This window comes from Lepidochelys olivacea (assembly GCF_965140295.1).
Source record: "Lepidochelys olivacea isolate rLepOli2 genome assembly, chromosome: 17".
Taxonomy (NCBI): domain Eukaryota; kingdom Metazoa; phylum Chordata; order Testudines; family Cheloniidae; genus Lepidochelys; species Lepidochelys olivacea.
The window spans coordinates 11,820,956-11,840,483 of record NC_140427.1 but is presented as its reverse complement, the minus strand read 5'-3'; the positions used below and the strand labels follow the sequence as shown (position 1 = coordinate 11,840,483).

The 19,528-nt window shown below is 42.5% G+C and overlaps 1 protein-coding gene across 2 annotated transcripts in view; it reads left to right on the top strand.

Moving 5' to 3' along the window:
- Positions 1-19,528, top strand: part of PITPNM3 (PITPNM family member 3) — a 351,463-nt gene that overhangs the window by 266,586 nt on the left and 65,349 nt on the right. For both annotated transcript variants that reach the window (XM_084651346.1, XM_084651347.1), the window contains one exon: positions 17,427-17,616. In XM_084651346.1, the coding sequence (XP_084507472.1) occupies positions 17,427-17,616 (190 nt within the window). The remainder of the gene's footprint in view (positions 1-17,426; positions 17,617-19,528) is intronic.

Here is a 19,528-nt window from a genome sequence, read left to right as displayed (position 1 = left end):
TTGCTTATGGGTGGTTTTAATATATATTGAGAGCTGTAGGAGCTGGAGCTCCTTTCACATATAATTCAATTCAGCATGCATTTAAACCTATGGAAAGCCTCCTGTCGACTTCAGTGGGAGTTGAATTAAGCCCTTACCTAGCACTTTTCAACCATATTATTATGTATTGTTTTGTTAGGAAGAGATGAGTCTTGAGATTTAGGATTTTGGATGAAAGTGGCTGATCTGTGAGGACTTTCTCAGCTGGTTTGTTGGGGGAAGCTTGTTTTCCAGGGTAGTGTTAGTGGTGATCAAAAGCTGCTTCAGCAAAATATTGTCATATTGTATTAAGTCCCGATTCTGCAAGCCCTTATGCCCATATGTTTGCAGGATTGGACCCTAGGTTTGTATAATAGGAATTGAATTTTTAAAAAGGGAAGAGTCAGTCTTCTTTGAGTAGTGTCCCTGTGGGTGCTCTGCTTCAGGTGTGCATGTCTTCAATTGGAGATTTTTGTCAGCAGTGTCTGTTTGGGCTGCGCATGCACCGAAGGTATCCTGATGCCCCCCAAGTGGTAAAGATATACAGGGTTGGAACAGACAAATCTCCTCAGTTCATTCTCGACTGCCTCAGCCAGAGATGGAGTGTACAGCTGCATTCGCTTGCAGTTGTACTTTGACTAGTTTGTCGCCCATTTTGTTCTTTTATAGTTTATACTTTTTGTGTCTTTAATTAGTTAGTGCAGAGCCTTTTGGGGGGAGGGTTTCCATTAGTTGAGGCTTTCGCCTTCTGCTCCCCCACCCCTCATTTCAGGGCGATACTTGAAGTCTGCATTGCTATTGGGGTACGCTGAAGTCCCATGCTTCAAACATCGACTCACTTGCCAGGAGTCCTTCCCAGTTAATGACGGCCATATATCCACTATATCCCCTGCCTTGGGGATAGACACATGGCCAGATCTACACAAGTTTCAAAAGCCACTCGAGGAGCGACAGGGAGCTAAAACTGTGTCTTCTAATGATGGAACACTCCCTCTTCCCAGCTTCAGATCCTTCCCCAGAGATTCCTCCCTCCTATACCACGGGCTCAGAGTGCCCTGTTGTCCTCCACAGCTTGCTCACCCTCCAGACATGAAGCGGTTACAGACTTGGAAGACTTCATCCAGGAGATGCATCAAATCTCCTCAGGGAGAACTTTCTTCTAGCAGACCTACCACACCAGAGAACCCCATACCCTTGGAAGGTTTCCACGGAGGCTTGGAGATCAAAGTCCTCTAGTGTATCAAAGTCGCAGGGTTCCCATCGCTCAGTACCAAAGCACCCCTCCCCCCAGTACCATCAAAACATGAGCAGAATACTAGAGGTAAGGACCCTGCACCTAAGAAGTCAGTACCACCCGCGTTGACAATTCATCTGATGTTGATGCCACTCTTGGTACTGCAGCCTTCTTCCTCTGGAGCTCACCAGGTCTAGGCATGAGCCCACCCAGTACCACAGGAGTTCAGATTCTCCAGGGACCTATTATTTGTCTCTGATGAGCCAGAGTCTCCTCTACTGAGTTCAGTTAGACTCCCAGTACCACAGCCTTCATTAGCACTGGCACTGCATGGTTCCCCAGTACCCACACGGCCTGATAGGCAGATCCAACATCTGCTCCACCATTATTCTACATGGATGAGAGCTCTTCAGACTCTCCTGAAATTATTCAGCCCACGAACTCTTTGCGACCTCCACGACCTTGATGAGTTCAACATCCTCCCTGTTATGGCCAATCTTGGATGCCTCCCCTGTTTTCTTATGGGCCACCTCAATGGGACCCTTGGGCATTATATCATCAGCAATTTCCCAAGGCATCTAGCACTCCTGTGGAACACCAGAGATAGCGCTCCTAGGCTTCAAAGATTGCCTCTGTAAATACACAACTTGGCACTTGGAAACAGAGCTCTTGAGAGAATCCAACTGAGAAGTCGGCTTTCTTCTTGTACGAAGTGAGTTGTTTGGGGCCACAAACCACTTTTAATTAAAATAACTCTTCCTCCAACACCAAACACTGGGTTCTTCTGGTTCATGTCTTCAGATTGTTGTTACATCTTCAACTGCATGGGCTGCAAACTTCATCATTGGCAGCATTAATGAGAAATTAGCAAAGCATCAAAGGCCATGATAGACTCCTGCACAACAGAGTTACTTCAGTATTATCCCTTTCCTCTCTAGAGACTGGCTTTGGTTAATGAAATCATCCTCCCTTGCTGAGTGAGCATATGTTTGCCTCTCCCTATTCTAAATTTCAATTGCAGGCTGTCTCTGCACAGACAGGGCGATAGCCATTCTATTCTTACTTAGTAGTAAGCATTTATTTTTCTCTTTCACTGTTTCATCCCTGATATGAATATTTTAAACAATAGTGCAGTAATGTATTTAAGATTGCGGGAGGGTGGAAGATGGATACATGCTATGGGCCTGATTCCCCTCCACTCCATGCATCTGATGAAGTGGGTTCTAGCCCATGAAAGCTCATGCCCAAATACATTTGTTAGTCTCTAAGGTGCCACAAGGGCTCCTCGTTGTTTTTGCTGATACAGATTAACACGGCTACCCCTCTGAAACCTGTCACTTCTGTGTAAATCTGGAATAACTACATTGAATTCAATGGAGGCGTGGTCTACACTGGGGGAGGGTGGGATCGATCTAAGTTACGCAACTTCAGCTACGTGAGTAACATAGCTGAAGTCGATGTACTTAGACCTACTCACTGCAGTGTCTTCACCGCAGTGAGTCGACTGCTGCTGCTCCCCCATCAACTCTGCCTGAGCCTTTCGTGGCTCTGGAGTGCAGGAGTCGACGGGAGAGCTCTTGGGGGACGATTTATCATGTCTAGACTAGACACGCTAAATTGACCCCTGCTAGATTGATCACTGCTTGCCGATCCAGCAGGTAGTATAGACATACCTGGAGTTACACTGGTGATAGTGAGAGGAGAATCAAACTTTATGTTGGGTTTCTTTCTTTCTTCTGTTTCTGAGCAAAGTTTGAGAACTCATTTTTGTTGGTTTCCTCCAGCACTTCGATTTAAGAAATGGTTGCTTTTACAGCATGCCACAGATTTGGTCTCTTTGTAAAAAGTAATACAGTATGTTGCTCCAAACTATGCATTTAAGTATGATGGAGGACAGGATTAAAATTCCAAATGATCTGGACAAACTGGCGAAATGGTCTGAAGTAAATAGGATGAAATTAAATAAGGACAAATGCAAAGTACTCCACTTAGGAAGGAACAATCAGTTGTGCACACACAAAATGGGAAATGACTGCCTAGGAAGGAATGCTGTGAAAAGGGATCTGGGGATAATATTGGATCACAAGCTAAATATGAGTCAACAGTGTAACACTGTTGGCAAAAAAAGCGAACATCATTCAGGGATGTATTATTAGGAGTGTTGTGAGCAGGACATGAAGTAATTCTTCTGCTCTATTCTGCACTAATTAGGTCTTAACTGGAGTATTGTGCCCAGTTCTGGGCACCACATTTCATGAAAGATGTGGACCAATTGGAGAAAGTCCAGAGAAGAGCAACAAAAATGATCAATGGTCTAGAAAACAAGATCTATGAGGGAAAATTGAAAAAATTGGGTTTCTTTAGTCTGGAAAAGAGAAGGCTGAAGGGGTACTTAAGTTTTCAAGTACCTAAAGTTGTTACAAGGAGGAGGGAGAAAATTTGGTCTCTTTAACCTCTGAGAATAGGACAAGAAGCAATGGGCTTAAATTGCAGCTAGGAAGGTTTAGGTTGGACATTAGGAAAAAATTCCTAACTGTCAGGGTGGTCAAGCACTGGAATAAATTGCCTATGGAGGTTGTGGACTCTCAGTCATCTGAGATTTTTAATAGCAGGTTAGACAAACACCTGTCAGGGATGGTCTAGATAATACATAGTCCTGCCTTGAGTGCAGGGACTGGACTAGAAGACCTCTCGAGGTCCCTTCTGGTCCTATACTTCTATGATTCTATAATCTATCCATATTGGCAGTCTTCGCTTGTGTTTGTGTGAAAACATATTGTAGGCATAGAAGGAGTCTGATGACAATAATAATACCGCCAAGCTCTTACATAGTGTTTTTGATCTATAGATCCTGTAGCTCCTTACATGGAGATCATATTCTCCATTTTACAGATGGGGAAATGAAGGCACAGAGAGGTGAAGTGACTTGCCCAAGGTCACTCTGTCAGGAGTCAGGCATTCGAATCCAGGTCTCTGGAGTCCAGTGTTCTGTTCGCTGGAATATGGTGCCTCCTCATAATCTGTTTTCATGGAATGGTTGTGACTTCCTATTGCCACATCATTTAGAAGCATTCCCTTGATTTGCATCCAGTTGATCATCCCAATGTCCTTTCCAAAGAGGTACGTCACCTTCTGATTCTGAGGCACTATATAACGGGGCTAGCTAGGCCCTTAAAAATAACAAGAGAGGAGAATGGGAACAAATTAGTGATTTAAACAAAGGTATTTGACCTGCAGTCTAATCTCAGCCATTATGCTGAATCCCTATGTGGTCTTGGTAGGTTTTCTTTGCCTGAGTTTCCCCACTTGTCAAATGGAGATAATCCATCCCTCTCCAGGTTAATCTAGACTAGGAAAAGTAGCTGAGGTCAGGTTTACTAACATTTTACCTAACCTGACCTAATCTGGATCTTTCCCCTAGATTAGATAAAGGTTTAACACCTTTTACCTCAATTTAGCTGTCCAGGTGGGACTGCTAAGTCTATCTAGGTAAATGACATTAACCTGTGCCTACAGTAGGGAGAAGGTCAGGGCTAACTAGCCTTTTCGTAGACTAGAAAAACCCACAGGATGGTTGTAAGGATTGGCAGTTGTTTGTAAAGTGCTTGGATATCGAATAATCAACACTTTGCTCTTATGGAGAGAACTCTTTCATCTATCAATATCGAAGTATTTTACAAAAGCAGGAAGGTATTGTAATCCTTATTTTGTTGATGGGGAAACTGAGGCACATACAACTGGGGAAACTTGTCTGGAGTCACATAGTAGGTCACTGGCAGAGGTGGGAGTAAAACCCAGGTCTCCTGACTCCCAGTTCAGTGCTCTTCCCACTGGACCACACTGCCACCAACAAAACATTACAAATTCATGTTGAGAGAATACATGCTGATGTGGGTGGTACATAGGTTGAGTTTGGAATAGTCACATTGTTCATGAATGGGGTAAGCCTGACCGCATGCATGGACTTATCACCAGAGCAGAAAACCCTAGATGAGATGAGGTCTTTGCATGCTTCTCCCTCTGTGTTGAGCGAGTGAGCAGACTGAGCCTTCTGCTATAAAGTGCCTGTCTCCAGGCCCATCATCTGGTAAGATGAGGTTGAAGCAGAGGGAGGGGAGACATGACATTTCTGGGAGGTGATCTGGACTCTAGCTGTATGATGGCTATGGGAAAGGAGGTTAGGGCTTTGCAGGTGGGAGTGGTGGCTGGCTATGTGTGTGGGGGAGAGGTGTGTTATGGAGTTGGCAGGCAAGAGTGTGTGTGAACAACGTGGTGCTGTGCTGGGGAAGCGGATTGCTGGTGGAAGTTGGGGAGGAATCGACAATTGATCAAAGGAGTTGCTTGCTTATTTTGCCCGCTGCTTGCTCATTTTGTCTGGTTAGTCACACATGCAATCCAGCAGCATGTGCACTAAGCATGGGATACCACGGCCCATTCCTCTTTCTCTCTAGCTGTGCCCTGATGTCTGATCCATGCTCAGCCATCTGGAAGGGTAAAGGAAAAGCCATGCTAGTGGCTGCAGGGAAGACCAGTAAATTGGCAGTGGAAGTAAGATGCAAATAAGCTAAGCTCCTGCAGTTTCCTGTTTTGCCTTCCCTTAACCAAAGCAGACGGCACCAGAAGTGTTTAGCCATATCAAAAGGAGCTGAACTAGAAGTTTGAATGACTTCCTGCAGCTAATTTCTGCATCTGGCGTGATACCAGCACTGCCTTGATGCTTTGTAGCGTGGAGTAGCCTGTCATGTGCACATTTGGGACTGTCAGACAGATTTTTTTTTGAATTTGTGAGGCTTTGCACCTGGAACATTCAGGGCTTAGAACTCCAGGATGCAATTAAGCAGCATAACTTGTGGATAAACATCTTATTTAGTAAATTGTAGGGGAAGGAGGTGTGTTTTGATTACCACAGTATTCCAGCCATGAGGTGCCAGATGACTGCTCTACCAGCAGCGTTAAATCTGATTTTAAATACTGTTATCTTGCATTTTCTGAATGTGGAGGAATAATTAGTGGTCAGGTAAGCAGAAGAATTGTCCTACCATATTGTCAATGGAATCAGAAGAGGTCTTGTCTTGTATGCACCTATGCTGTGTATATGCACTTGAAGGAATTATACTTTGGTATTCATTTTTAACACACACACACAGTTCTCATCCTGCAGTCCCTTGCTTGCTCAGTTAGACCACTGGAAGTCAGTGTGGCTGCTGATACAAGGGCAGGGAACTGGGAATTTACATTGCAAAGTTTCACAAGCTGTTAAATGCTCAAGGTTGTTTAGAATAGTCTGCTTCCGTTTACATGACTCTCTTAAAGTTCTCCACACTTGTCATAAATCAGAAAGTGGCTGCATATATATACACATGTATTTGTTACCTTCGTGTATTTGTAATGCATGACTGATCTCCTGTGACATTCACCTCCAACCTTCACTGCTGAGGAGAGACAAGGATAACACACACTTACCCTAGCTATGCTACTTGTGGCTAATCTCTCTCATTCTCAGGAAGACTGTCAGAATGTAGATCAGCCATCATGTTTTTGATAATTAATTTCAGGAATGTACATTTATACACACATCAGTACAAGGGTCCCAATCTCAGACTAGAATTTCAAGTAGACAGGCTGTTGTGTAAACTGGAAAATATTTATTACAAGTAAATAATGGTTGTTAATTTTAGAAGACAGTTGCGCAATTATTGTACTGCAGTGATTGGAGCTTAGTATGAAGTGATTTCTGGTTGCTGTTCAGGAAGCTGGTTTTGAATTCTAAGACCTTGATTCTGCAGAGCACTTAAGCATGTTCTTAAGTCCAGCCCTATTCAGTAAAGCATCTTGAGCATGTTCTTAAGTCTCATTGAAATCAATGGAATTTAAGCATGTGTGTAAAGTTAAGCATGTGCTGACATGCTTTGCTGAATTGGGACCAGTATTCTGACGCAATTTGAGGCCTGCTTGCATTAGGATCATCTCCACTTTGTAATACAGTGGCAATGATGACCAGTGTTGGCATTCGAGTGCACTGTGTCCTGGTTTAAGCATAGGTGGGTTAGTGGCCAGGTTATTTTATGGGAAGAGACATTGACTTTAGAGTTGGTTTCCTTCCTTGGTCTATCAGAGTCCAAATCCAGTTGTTTTGCAAAGGCCTGTCTGTTCTCCCAGGCTTTTGAGAAGAGGGTAGGTTGATGAGACTGTGAGTGGGCTCCAGGGGGGTGGCATTTATTACTTGTAATTGGCTGTTAAGATTCAGCCACTTTATTAGTTTGTCTGTAAAATCTGTTCTGCTTTCAAATGCACAGATGTCTATCGAGCAAAAACCCCAAGTAGTGACAACGTTGTTTGAACGTACATTGACACACTCAGTCTCGAATGGTTTTCCAGGTGTGTTTTATAGTAGAAATAGAAATCTCTCCCCCTGTGGCCATAGGCATTGTCTCCGTGCGGGTATTTCTAAATTGCAAATTAGAGTTATTTGAACCTGTTTATAAAGACTCACCGTGTAATGAATTTCAAAAGGATTGAAGTTCTCTTCCTTTGTCTGGTACTTATGTGGCCCTCATCACAGTAATATCTGAGCGCTTGATCTTTGCAACATCTCTGTGAAGCAGAAAAGAGCTATCATCCCAGTTTTACAGATGGGGGAGCTGAGGCATAGAAAGGTTAAGTGAGTTTCCCAAGGTCAGACAGGAAGCCTGTGGCAGAACAGGGATTGAACCCTGGTCTCCTAGTCCTAACCACTGGATCATCCTGCCTCTCCACCCTTCCTACAGCCTAAACATCCCATTTAGCCTAGAAACTTTAAAAGAGAACTGGATAAATTCATGGAGGCTAAGTACATTAATGACTATTAGCCAGGATGGGTAAGGAATGGTGTCCCTAGCCTCTGTTTGTCAGAGGGTGGAGATGGATGGCAGGAGAGAGATCACTTGATCATTACCTGTTAGATTCACTCCTTCTGGGGCACCTGGCATTGGCCACTGTTGGTAGACAGGATACTGGGCTGGATGGTCCTTTGGTCTGACCCAGTATGGCCATTCTTATGTTGTTATGTTCTAAACTCAAATGATAGTTTGCAGTCTATGTGGAGCTCTGCATTGTTTTTGTCTGAAACCATAGTTGGCTGATGCCACTATTTTATAAAGAGGTTTAATTTTTTGTATATCAAAGCAGAATGAGGCTCTGCAGGGATCTGGAAACTGAACAAAATTACTGATGGGATATTGCTACCAACTTTGAAGCCTGCCCTTTCCCTATATCTTGCGGCGTTTAGAGAATGAATAGGAGAAAAGCCTTTTCTGACTGAGGTGAAAGAGTCTCTGCTTCTCATTTGGCTCTAATGTTTTATCCTTCCATCATTATGCTTTTTGCGCTACTATTTCCACCAATGGCCTTCATGTTCTTTTTGTATCACACAGTGTTTGAAGTAAGATGCCTGCAGAACTGAAGGGGAGAACATCCTGTGTTTCTTCCTTTATAAAACTATAATAGATTGTTTGTGGGAGGGGGAATTGAACGACTAGCCGATACTAATGCTGACATATTTCACAGGTACAAAGTACAGACCAGCTCGAATGATGCCAAATAATCCAGGATTCTACTGTACAATCTAATTGCATAGCAGAGGCTATAAGACAACTGTACAGGGATATGTCCTTGCCAATTACCCAGGGTCCAGTTCTGATTTCAGTAGAGCTGTGGGTGGAATAAGATACTACTCTCTGTTCTATGGCATAAGGAAAAGGAGATTAACCCTCCGCAGGCACACTTTGATACCCACCATCATCACCTGACATCAAAAACTTTCTCACTCGGAGACCTGGCCTGCTGATGGGACATTGCAGTTCATGACATAGTTGGATTGTGATTTTTATGGCCTATTGGTATCAATGCAATCCTAACTCCTGGGCTGCAATGTTGCCCTGATAAGGATGGTCTTGCAAATCTCAGAAGAGGCTGCAATCTTCAAGGGGTTATAAGGCACAAACAAATGCTAAGCATGCATCAGCTCTGAAAATTGTGTACTAAAATTAATAAAACTTCTTATTTTTAAGCAAATAAAAACCTCCTGATGAGGCCTGTGGCAAAACCTCCATTGTCTCCAGTGTTGCAGAATCCAGCCCTTATGGAATTGGTCGCATTGGTTTATTCACATAGCTAAGGACTGCAGGACATTGTCTATGGGAAATTTTTAAAATGCTATTAGGTTCAGTGTCTGATACTACTCATCTAGTGAGTGATGTGCAGAAAAGCCTCCTAGATTTTCGATGTTTAACCCAGAGTCCTTAGCAGCATTGATTTAAGTGACAAGCCAGTTCAAGATGAAGTACTCCATTAAAATGTAATGCCTGACAAGTATGAACTGCTTTGAGGTTTACTTATGAAAATAATTACTGAAATGGATGGGATGCTGTCCAAATTAACCTTGGTAAAAGGGGCCCACAGTTCTTGAGAAATAAAGTTCTTGAGAGGTTTCAGAGTAACAGCCGTGTTAGTCTGTATTCGCAAAAAGAAAAGGAGTACTTGTGGCACCTTAGAGACTAACCAATTTATTTGAGCATAAGCTTTCGTGAGCTACAGCTCGCTTCATTGGATGCATACTGTGGAAAGTGTAGAATATCTTTTTATATACACACAAAGCAAGAAAAAATACCTCCTCCCACCCCACTCTCCTGCTGGTAATAGCTTATCTAAAGTGATCACTCTCCTTACAATGACAGGTTTCAGAGTAACAGCCGTGTTAGTCTGTATTCGCAAAAAGAAAAGGAGTACTTGTGGCACCTTAGAGACTAACCAATTTATTAGAGCATAAGCTTTCGTGAGCTACAGCTCACTTCATCAGATGCATATCGTGGAAACTGCAGCAGGCTTTATATATACACAGAGAATATGAAACAATACCTATTCCCACCCCACTGTCCTGCTGGTAATAGCTTATCTAAAGTGATCATCAGGTGGGCCATTTCCAGCACAAATCCAGGTTTTCTCACCCTCCACCCCCCCACACAAATTCACTCTCCTGCTGGTGATAGCCCATCCAAAGTGACAACTCTTTACACAATGTGCATGACAATCAAGTTGGGCTATTTCCTGCACAAATCCAGGTTTTCTCACATCCCCCCCACCCCCATACACACACAAACTCACTCTCCTGCTGGTAATAGCTCCTTACCATGTGTATGATAATCTCCTTACAATGTGTATGATAATCAAGTTGGGCCATTTCCAGCACAAATCCAGGTTTTAAACAGGATTAGCAGCAGGAGAGTGGGGTGGGAGGAGGTATTTTTTCTTGCTTTGTGTGTATATAAAGTTCTTGAGAAAAGCAAAAGTGGGGAGGGGAAGCATACCATAGCACTTAGTGAAATGACAATGTGTCTAATGGACCACATCTGACATTCTGAAGGAGCCATAGATGTTAAGTAATGAATTTAATTTTCAGAGTATCTAGGATGTATTTTCTCATTTCCCCCCTTTTCTCTAGAAAATACCAAATGACAAAAGGTACTATTTCTTTTCTAACCATCAATCTAAAGGTCCTCTGAGACCAATCTCTCTCTCTCTCAGGATGAAAAGCTGATGCTTTATTTCATATACTGAAGGCTAGACCTTCAGCTGGTGTAAATGGACATAGCTCATTTACATCAGCTGAGATTTGGTCCTATGACTGACACACAAAAAATAGTTCCATTGCGTTTAATGGCACCAGTTTCCAACAGGCTTGTGAGTTTCCCTAGTTATGTGGTTGTAGGCAGTGGTACTGAATTGCATATTTTCAGCACTCTTGGTGGAAGTTTACAATCCTCTTACTTCCTAATTTTACCTAAGAAAGCCCCCAAACATCTATGGACAAATTCATTTGTGTGTTGCCCGGAGGTTGACCGGTTGGGAGTTTAGAATGGGGTTACAGTAAAAAAAAAAAAAAAAAGACTGTTAAAAATGCTATCCTCTTACTGCTCTTTGCTTCCTAAGTTTCTTATGCATCACATCCATTTAGTTTACTGATTTAAAAACAAATGTTTCCTGCACTCCTCTATGGAGTGCTAATGTTGCTGGGGAAGCCACTGTGAAGTGTCTGCATTAGGAAGAACATAGCTTTACTTTCAGGTACTTGGCTGAACTTGGGTCAGATCAGTGTAGCTGCATCATTTTACACCAGCTGAGGATCTGGGTCCTCTGTTGGAACTGTAATCTAATGGCCTGATTCTCCTCTCTTTAGGCCTGGTCTATATTACAGAGTTTGGTTGATGTAAGGCATCTTACATCGACCTAACTCTGTAAGCATCTACACTACAAAGTTGCTCCCACCAAAGTAATTTGACCACTTCATCAACCTAATAACTCCAGCTCTGTGAGAGGTGTAGCACTTAGGTCGACGTAGTTAGGGCAACGCAGTGTCTGTTACTTACATTGTCTGTTGGCTGTCAGCTCCATGTAGGGCTGACAGCTTGGGGTGGGAGGGGGGACACAAGTCTGATGAGGAGACACACCACTCACAGAAGCGCTTCTGATGAGAAGACACCCCACTGACAGAAGGAGGGTAATGTGGACATGAAAAACTGCAATAATCACTGTGGTGGCTGTACAGCGATCTACCTGAGGTTGACTTAATTTTGTAGCGCAGACAAGACCTTACTGGTCTTTCCTCTTTTTTTTTTTTTTTTTTTTTTACTGTTTTACTTATGCAGCTTCCCTCTCTCAAAGAGAAACGCTGTTAGTTTCCTCTAGTGTCAGGGCTCAATCCTGGAAGGTGCTAAGCACTCTCTGGCCCTGATCCAGCAATGCACTTTCAGAATGTAAGTTGTCCCATTTCGCTGTCCATGTGCTTTGCTGGATCAGAGTCAGGGCGGTCAGCGCTTTGCACAACTGATTCTTAAAGGAAGAGGGGATCCTCTTTCTAGACCTGTTTTACCGCTGAGGTAGGGAGCACCCACAGCCTGCACTGACAGCAGCACCACACAGGATTGGGCCCCAACATGCGTAACTTGGAAGTTAACATGAGTTCTTGGGTTCATAATCCATTTTAAAACTAATTTTAAAATTACACTATCCAGCACACGTAAAGCTCTAGTATTCATGGCTTGCGATCGGTCCCTCACCCTCCTTCCCGCTAGAAAGGGAACTCGACACACACACGGCTTGGATTTTGAAACCAACCTCAACTCCCTAATGAAGCCAGTGGGAGCTGCAGGCCACTTCTACAAGCAAATCAGACCCTAAACTTCTAATTTTCCCACATGCAACAATAACTTGAGGGAAGCTCTAGCAGGCAGGTTAGCACAAGCATTGGCGCATAAATTGGTCCCTCTGCCTTTTCCTTTCCCAAGTGTTAAGCCTCAAGCACCCTGCCCCAAAGAAGTCAGTCAGAAGGGACCAGCATGGGGTTGTGATCTGCATCAGCTAGTGTTTGAAAACTATTTTGCTAATCCCCTGCGTTGGATGTTGAATATTCTCTCTCTCTCTCAGCCCCCATTATACAATCTGTTACCCCTGCAAGCACCTGGCTCTGTGACATGGTGGCATCTGTTGACTGGGCACAAATGATACAAACACCTAGCTCTCCAGGGTCCTGGATCTGTTTTGGATACAGCGCCGGCAATGAAGGGGATACTGTCTGCATCTGCAACATTATTACAATTAATGGATTCACCTGCCCCCTGGTGATTTCCTCTCCTCCTCACCCCACCACTTTGTGAATGCAGCACTTCCAAACTGGTGCATGTTAGGGCTCCTGCAGTGGTCTGTCAAGGCACCAAGCTAACAAGGCTTTGTGTTTGTCTCTGACATCCTGCCTATCTCTTGTGATAAAGAGCTTCCTCTTTTCCAGGGTGTCCTTTTCAAGTGCTGCTTTTTCATTTTCATTGTGTTTATGATAACAACAAAAATCTCCCCTTCCGTGACCTTTGCAATAAAAGAAAAATAAACTGTTCTTTCCCAACCAAGTAATTATTTGTAATTAATTTAGCAGGAATTAATTGCTGAACTGCAGCTTGATCCTGATTTCTTTGCTCACTCATGAGAAATGTTGCTGGCTATTAATTTTTTTTGCCCTCTGCTTCTGTGTATTTCTCTTCTGGATTTCCTTTTGTATCTTGCTTTTATTATGTAGATGTGATCTTTTTTCTCTTTTGAAAATTCCCATTCTAAATGATTATTTTTGTTTTTTAAGTGGGAGTTATATAGCTAGGGAGGCCTTTTTATTTTATATTTTTAAAGTTTGTTTTTATTTTATTTTATTTTGGCACTGGTATTCAGCAGTCTGTCTGCTTTGCATTTGGATGGTCTGATCCGCTGGCAGAGTGAAGTTATGTTAATTGGTAAATTGATGCTACCTGACAGAGCAGCTGAGCTCCGGGTCTTTAAAAATTTTGAACTTCTTAAGATGTAAAATATCTGTCACTTGAGTGCTTTAGCACAGGCTAAACATGGAAATTTGCATGAGGCTTAAAGGAAAATACAGACCAACCACAGCATTTCAGAGCTGTAAGTAGTTTTGTTTTTTTTAAATTGGTATCGTCTGTGGTGATGATAATAGTTCCATAGATCTAATCCCATCTCAAATGGCACACTGTTTAATATTGTTATAGCACAGAGGTTCCTGTCAGAATCTGGAACCCATTGTACTAAGTCCAGGGCAAGCACATAGTTACAGGGAGTCCCTGCCCTGAGGAGAATATATTCTAAAAAAGAGAAGGGACAGACAAAGAAAAGGGGTGCTACATACAGCCAAGTGGACAGATGGTGATATGCATGTGTCTGGCTAGTTCATTTTTGTGTGTGGTGTTGGGGGTTTTTGCCCCCCAGGATGAGTAACAGAAGAAAGGTATGGGGAGAGAAACATAAAGAAAATACAGTATTATGTACCTGTGATGTATTTGCATTTCAGAAACAGAACATACAACCTACTAATCACTTCAGCTGTAAACTCTTTGAAGCAGGAACAGTCTCTTTGTTATCTGTACGGTGCCTAGCACAATGAGGTCCCGGACGATTGCTGTGGCTCCTAGGCACTGATGCAATAAAAAATAAATAATAACAGCTAAATAAAACCCGATGTTGGCTACCCCCCATTTCATCTGAAAAGTTTGTGTTGGCTTAAGGCTGAGCAAAGGATTTCAACCCAGGACTCCTGGGTTCTATGACTGACTCAGCGACTGCCTCACTATTTGAGTTTGGAGGCAAGTCATTTACCATATCTGAGTGAAATTTACTTCACCTTCACTCCCCTCCTCCCCCACAAAACCTTACTCTTTGGGCTTTGTGCAGTGCGGTAGATCCAGCCCCACAAATCTCAAACAGAGGCCAAGGTACAAAGTGATAAAGCGAAATATTTTTTCACACAATGGGTAATTGGGCTGTTGAACTCATTGCTGTAGGAGGTCATTGAGGTTAAGAATTTAGGAAGAGTCAAAAAAGGGTTTGGACATTTATATGAATCACAAGAAAATGCAGAATTAAAATAGATTATGCTAACAGAAGCTTTGAAGGGATAGTGAAGCTCATGCTTCAGGGTTTAAACTAATCTCTTACTATGAGAGATTAGGTGGAGACCAACTGCAGCAAATCATCCCACATCTGCCTGCTGTAGGGTTCTTATACTTTCTCCCAAAGAATCTAGTCCTGGCAACGGTCAGAGAAAGGATATTGGACTAGAGGGACCTTGAGTCTGATCCAGTTTGGCAATTCCTATGCTCCTGTTCCTGTACAACTGACCCACTCCAGCATTCATTTGTTCAGCCTACAGGATCCTCTGCAGCATTTCCATGCATTGTTAGCCCATAAGGTCATGTTTCTGTGTTGCTGGCAGCTCTCTCCAGCTGTCTAAGCTGTGGCATTTATGCGATGTGCAGGCCTCCCCCTCCGGCCACCAGGGTGAATACGATTCTGCGTTCAAGTGGCTAAAATGGCCTAAAATTGAATATGCAACGCATGATTAATGGGGGTAAGCACTTTGAGATCTGCAGGTGTAAGGGTATGTACTGCTGCAGAAGTGTGATGGTATTATAAGTGTATCTTATAAAGAATTACATAGGTCAACCCAACCTGAGAGAGAACTACTAGAGAGCGAAAGAGTTTTTTGTAGGATTGAATGGTTGAAGTTTCCAAAATAGTCTAGGAGATTTACACACACATCTGCCACTTACAATTAATAGAAGATGCATGTCTAAAGCCCTTAGGCTGCTTTGAAAATTTCAGCCTCATTTCATTTCAAGGGGTCATTTAAGGTGAAGTTGTCCATTAACACCCCTCTGGTCATAGTGGGGGAAAGTGCGGGCGACGGAGAGGATGGAACGCATCGGTTGCGGGGGGGGGGGGGTTGGGGTTGGGGTTGCTAGTTGGCCACTTCACCTTGAATGGTCCCTTGAAATACGTGTTAATAACTTACGCTAAACAATCTGTTCCACCTTGTATTTAGCTGGGACACTCAGAGTACCTTTCCCAGACCTGAAGAACTCTGTGTAAGCTTGAAACTTGTCTCGCTCCCCAACAGAAGTTGGTGCAATAAAAGATATTACCTCATCCACCTTGTCTCTCTTATACCCTGACTGTGACATGGCTACAACAACACTGCATTATTAATGGTGTCACTTAAAGTTTATACAGGAAATCACTAGGGTTGTTTGATGTTTTTGGTTTTTTGGTTTTTGTTTTTGCTATCTTTCCCTGATTTAGACATACTCAGCAGTCCAAAAATTATTATCCTGAAGGAACCCCAGTAATCTTGGCCAGTTAGTGTTTTATACTTTCTTTGGTTATTGGAAAAGACTGCAGGTAACTTTAAGAAATATCTTCTCCATATCTTTCTACTCTGAGATCTGGTTGCTTTTTTCTCTCTGATTACCAGATGTAGATTACCCAACCACTGTAGCCTTCTGTTTCTCAGGTGCGGGGCTTCTTTTGTTCCCTTCCTCTTAGTTGTTTGTTCATTAATCATAGCAAACTTCAGAGATTGACCATCTAGATTGCAAATACTGTTTGTTTTTAATGTCTAAACTCATTCACTTCAAAATCTGACCCTACACGTCTCTGTGCTTGTTTCCCCATGTGTGAAATGGTGATGCTTACCTGCCTTGTTGTGAGGTTTAATGAAAGTGCTCTGAGGTCTTTGGAGTATTTTGCACTCCAACTACTATTATTTATGAAGTCTTTGTTTTCTACCTCTGCAGCCTTGGCTGAAATCCAGCCTAATTTTCAAAGTACTTCTGACCTTATCTTAGTCTCAAAAGGTACATAAATATATTCTGAGAACCTGGCATGCGGTGATATGGCTTGCAATTTCTGCTCTCTGGAAATTGTTTTTCCCCTTCACTTTTAAAGATCATCCAAAGCATGACTGACAGGTTGGTATGGGGAAACGTGCAGAGCTAAAATCTAGACTAGACATAGAGTGTTAAACCGTACTACGTTAAAGTGTACTAAGGAACCTTTAGTGCATTCCAGCAGGTTCTACACAGACCAATTAATACACAGTATGTTTGTGCGCTTTAGAAATCAAACCCCTGTAGAGCACATTACCTCACCATGTAGACAAGCCCTCAGATAAAACTGGTATCCTAGTAAATCTAAACATCAGTTTTCAAGCCAGTCACATTCTTTTGTATAATGCTAATAGATGAATGTTTACATGTTGTTTTGGGGCATACTTTTATGTAATTGATCAGATAATAGGCTGATCTTGTTCTGCCTTTTGGAAGGAATATTGTCAAGTCAGATTTTCTCCAAAATTTATACAAACTTTTACAAAATCTCATTGACAGAAATGTTTCTGTATTTTTTTTTAAAAATTTCAATGCGAGCCATTCATTTGGAAGGCTATCATATTCCAGTGCAGCAGCTGCATCCTATCAACCATTGTATTGTGCTAATGTATGAAAACCAGAAACTGAATCTGTTTCCTTCTTGCATTTGTCTTGGCTTCTTTAGTAAAAATAAGGAGCATAAATGGTGAAGAATAAATCAGATTTATAAAAACTCCTTCCACTCTAACAATCTAAAGCAGTGTCAATAACACAGATCCGGAAAGCCTAGCTTTTAAAGAGATGATTTTTTAAGGTGATGGTGTTTTGTACCAAACCTGACTAGCCCAGGATCATTTCAGTTTAATACACTGACAGAAGGGCTGTAATATTGTGCGCTTCCTTTTGTTGCATTTTCCTGATGACAGTATCTTCTTCTTCAGCCTGAATCCCTACAGCTATGATGAGAACTGCCTCAGCAGTAGTGAAGACCACATCCCACTGGCTGCGTTGCCCTTGCTGGCCATTTCCTCCCCTCAGTACCAGGATGCAGTTGCCATGGTGATTAGCAGAGCCAACCAAGTTTACAATGAATTTCTCAAGTCTCCAGATGGGACTGGTTTTAATGGACAGGTAAGACTGTTTCCTCTTACATCAAAGAAAAATGCTTTGGGCAAGGCTGAGTTTCCATTATTTTAAGCCATTGTGTTGAGTGTATCAAGTTACTAGTATAGGGATGACACAGCAAATAAGATGAAGCAGTGTTAGCATGGGAGTGCAAAATGTCTGTTAAGCCTCTGTGTACCTTTCCCAGACCTGAAGAAGAGCTCTGTGTAAGCTCAAAAGCTCTCTTTCGCCAACAGAAGTTGGTTCAATAAAAGTTCCTCACCCACACTCTCTCTCTGTTAACCCTCTGAGCATGTCCAGGGTGAACTAGAAGCTTCCTGATACCTGAGCAGTGTCAGTCTGAGCTGGTAACTCCATGCAGTTAATAGAAAGACTGGACCAAAAGGTGTGAGAATATTGGAATTTTTGGTTCATTGGCAATTTTAAAAAGTTTAAAATCAATATTTGAGGTCAGACCAAAAACTAAAATCTGGAAATTTGTCAGCAAATTGAAAAGCTGAAGAAAATTTTTGTTGTGGGTTGAACAAAATTTGAAACACTTCATGTTGCAAATGTCAAAACAAAACGTTTTGGTTTTTTTTTTCTGACTTGTTCTCTCCCCCCTCCACCACCACTCCAAAGTGAACAATTAATCGAAACCAACACACATTCATGAAATGTTTTGGTGTGGTTGAATCTGCAATTCTCACTGGAAAAAGTTTCAGCTGAAAAATTTACTCCACTCTAGCTGTACCTTCTCTCCCAGACAGTCCAGTTCCCAAGTTTGTATAACCCCATTGCAGATGATGGGAGTTGAGGGACCTCAGCACGTCTCTGATTAGGCCATAGGGAATCGAACACTTAAGTACTGGTGTCAAGGTTCCTCCCCCACTCTGAACTCTAGGGTACAGATGTGGGGACCTGCATGAAAAACCTCCTAAGCTTATCTTTACCAGCTTAGGTCAAAACTTCCCCAAGGTACAAAATATTCCACCCTTTGTCCTTGGATTGGCCGCTACCACCACCAAACTAATACTGGTTACTGGGGAAGAGCTGTTTGGACGCGTCTTTCCCCCCAAAAATACTTCCCAAAACCTTGCACCCCACTTCCTGGACAAGGTTTGGTAAAAAGCCTCACCAATTTGCCTAGGTGACTACAGACCCAGACCCTTGGATCTTAAGAACAATGAACAATCCTCCCAACACTTGCACCCCCCCTTTCCTGGGAAATGTTGGATAAAAAGCCTCACCAATTTGCATAGGTGACCACAGACCCAAACCCTTGGATCTGAGAACAATGAAAAAGCATTCAGTTTTCTTACAAGAAGACTTTTAATAAAAATAAAAGTAAATAGAAATAAAGAAATCCCCCCTGTAAAATCAGGATGGTAGATACCTTACAGGGTAATTAGATTCAAAAACATAGAGAACCCCTCTAGGCAAAACCTTAAGTTACAAAAAAGACACACAGACAGAAATAGTTATTCTATTCAGCACAATTCTTTTCTCAGCCATTTAAAGAAATCATAATCTAACACATACCTAGCTAGATTACTTACTAAAAGTTCTAAGACTCCATTCCTGGTCTATCCCCGGCAGAAACCAGCATATAGACAGACACACAGACCCTTTGTTTCTTTCCCTCCTCCCAGCTTTTGAAAGTATCTTGTCTCCTCATTGGTCATTTTGGTCAGGTGCCAGTGAGGTTACCTTTAGCTTCTTAACCCTTTACAGGTGAGAGGAGCTTTCCCCTGGCCAGGAGGGATTTCAAAGGGGTTTACCCTTCCCTTTATATTTATGACAACTGGTATCCCCCTCTCTTGTCACAGTGTCAGTAAAACACCGGGAGGAAGCATGATCTTATGCTTGAGGACTGGGGAGATCTGGGTTCAGATTTTGGCTCTGCCACACATTCCCTTGTGTGACCATGGGCAAATCA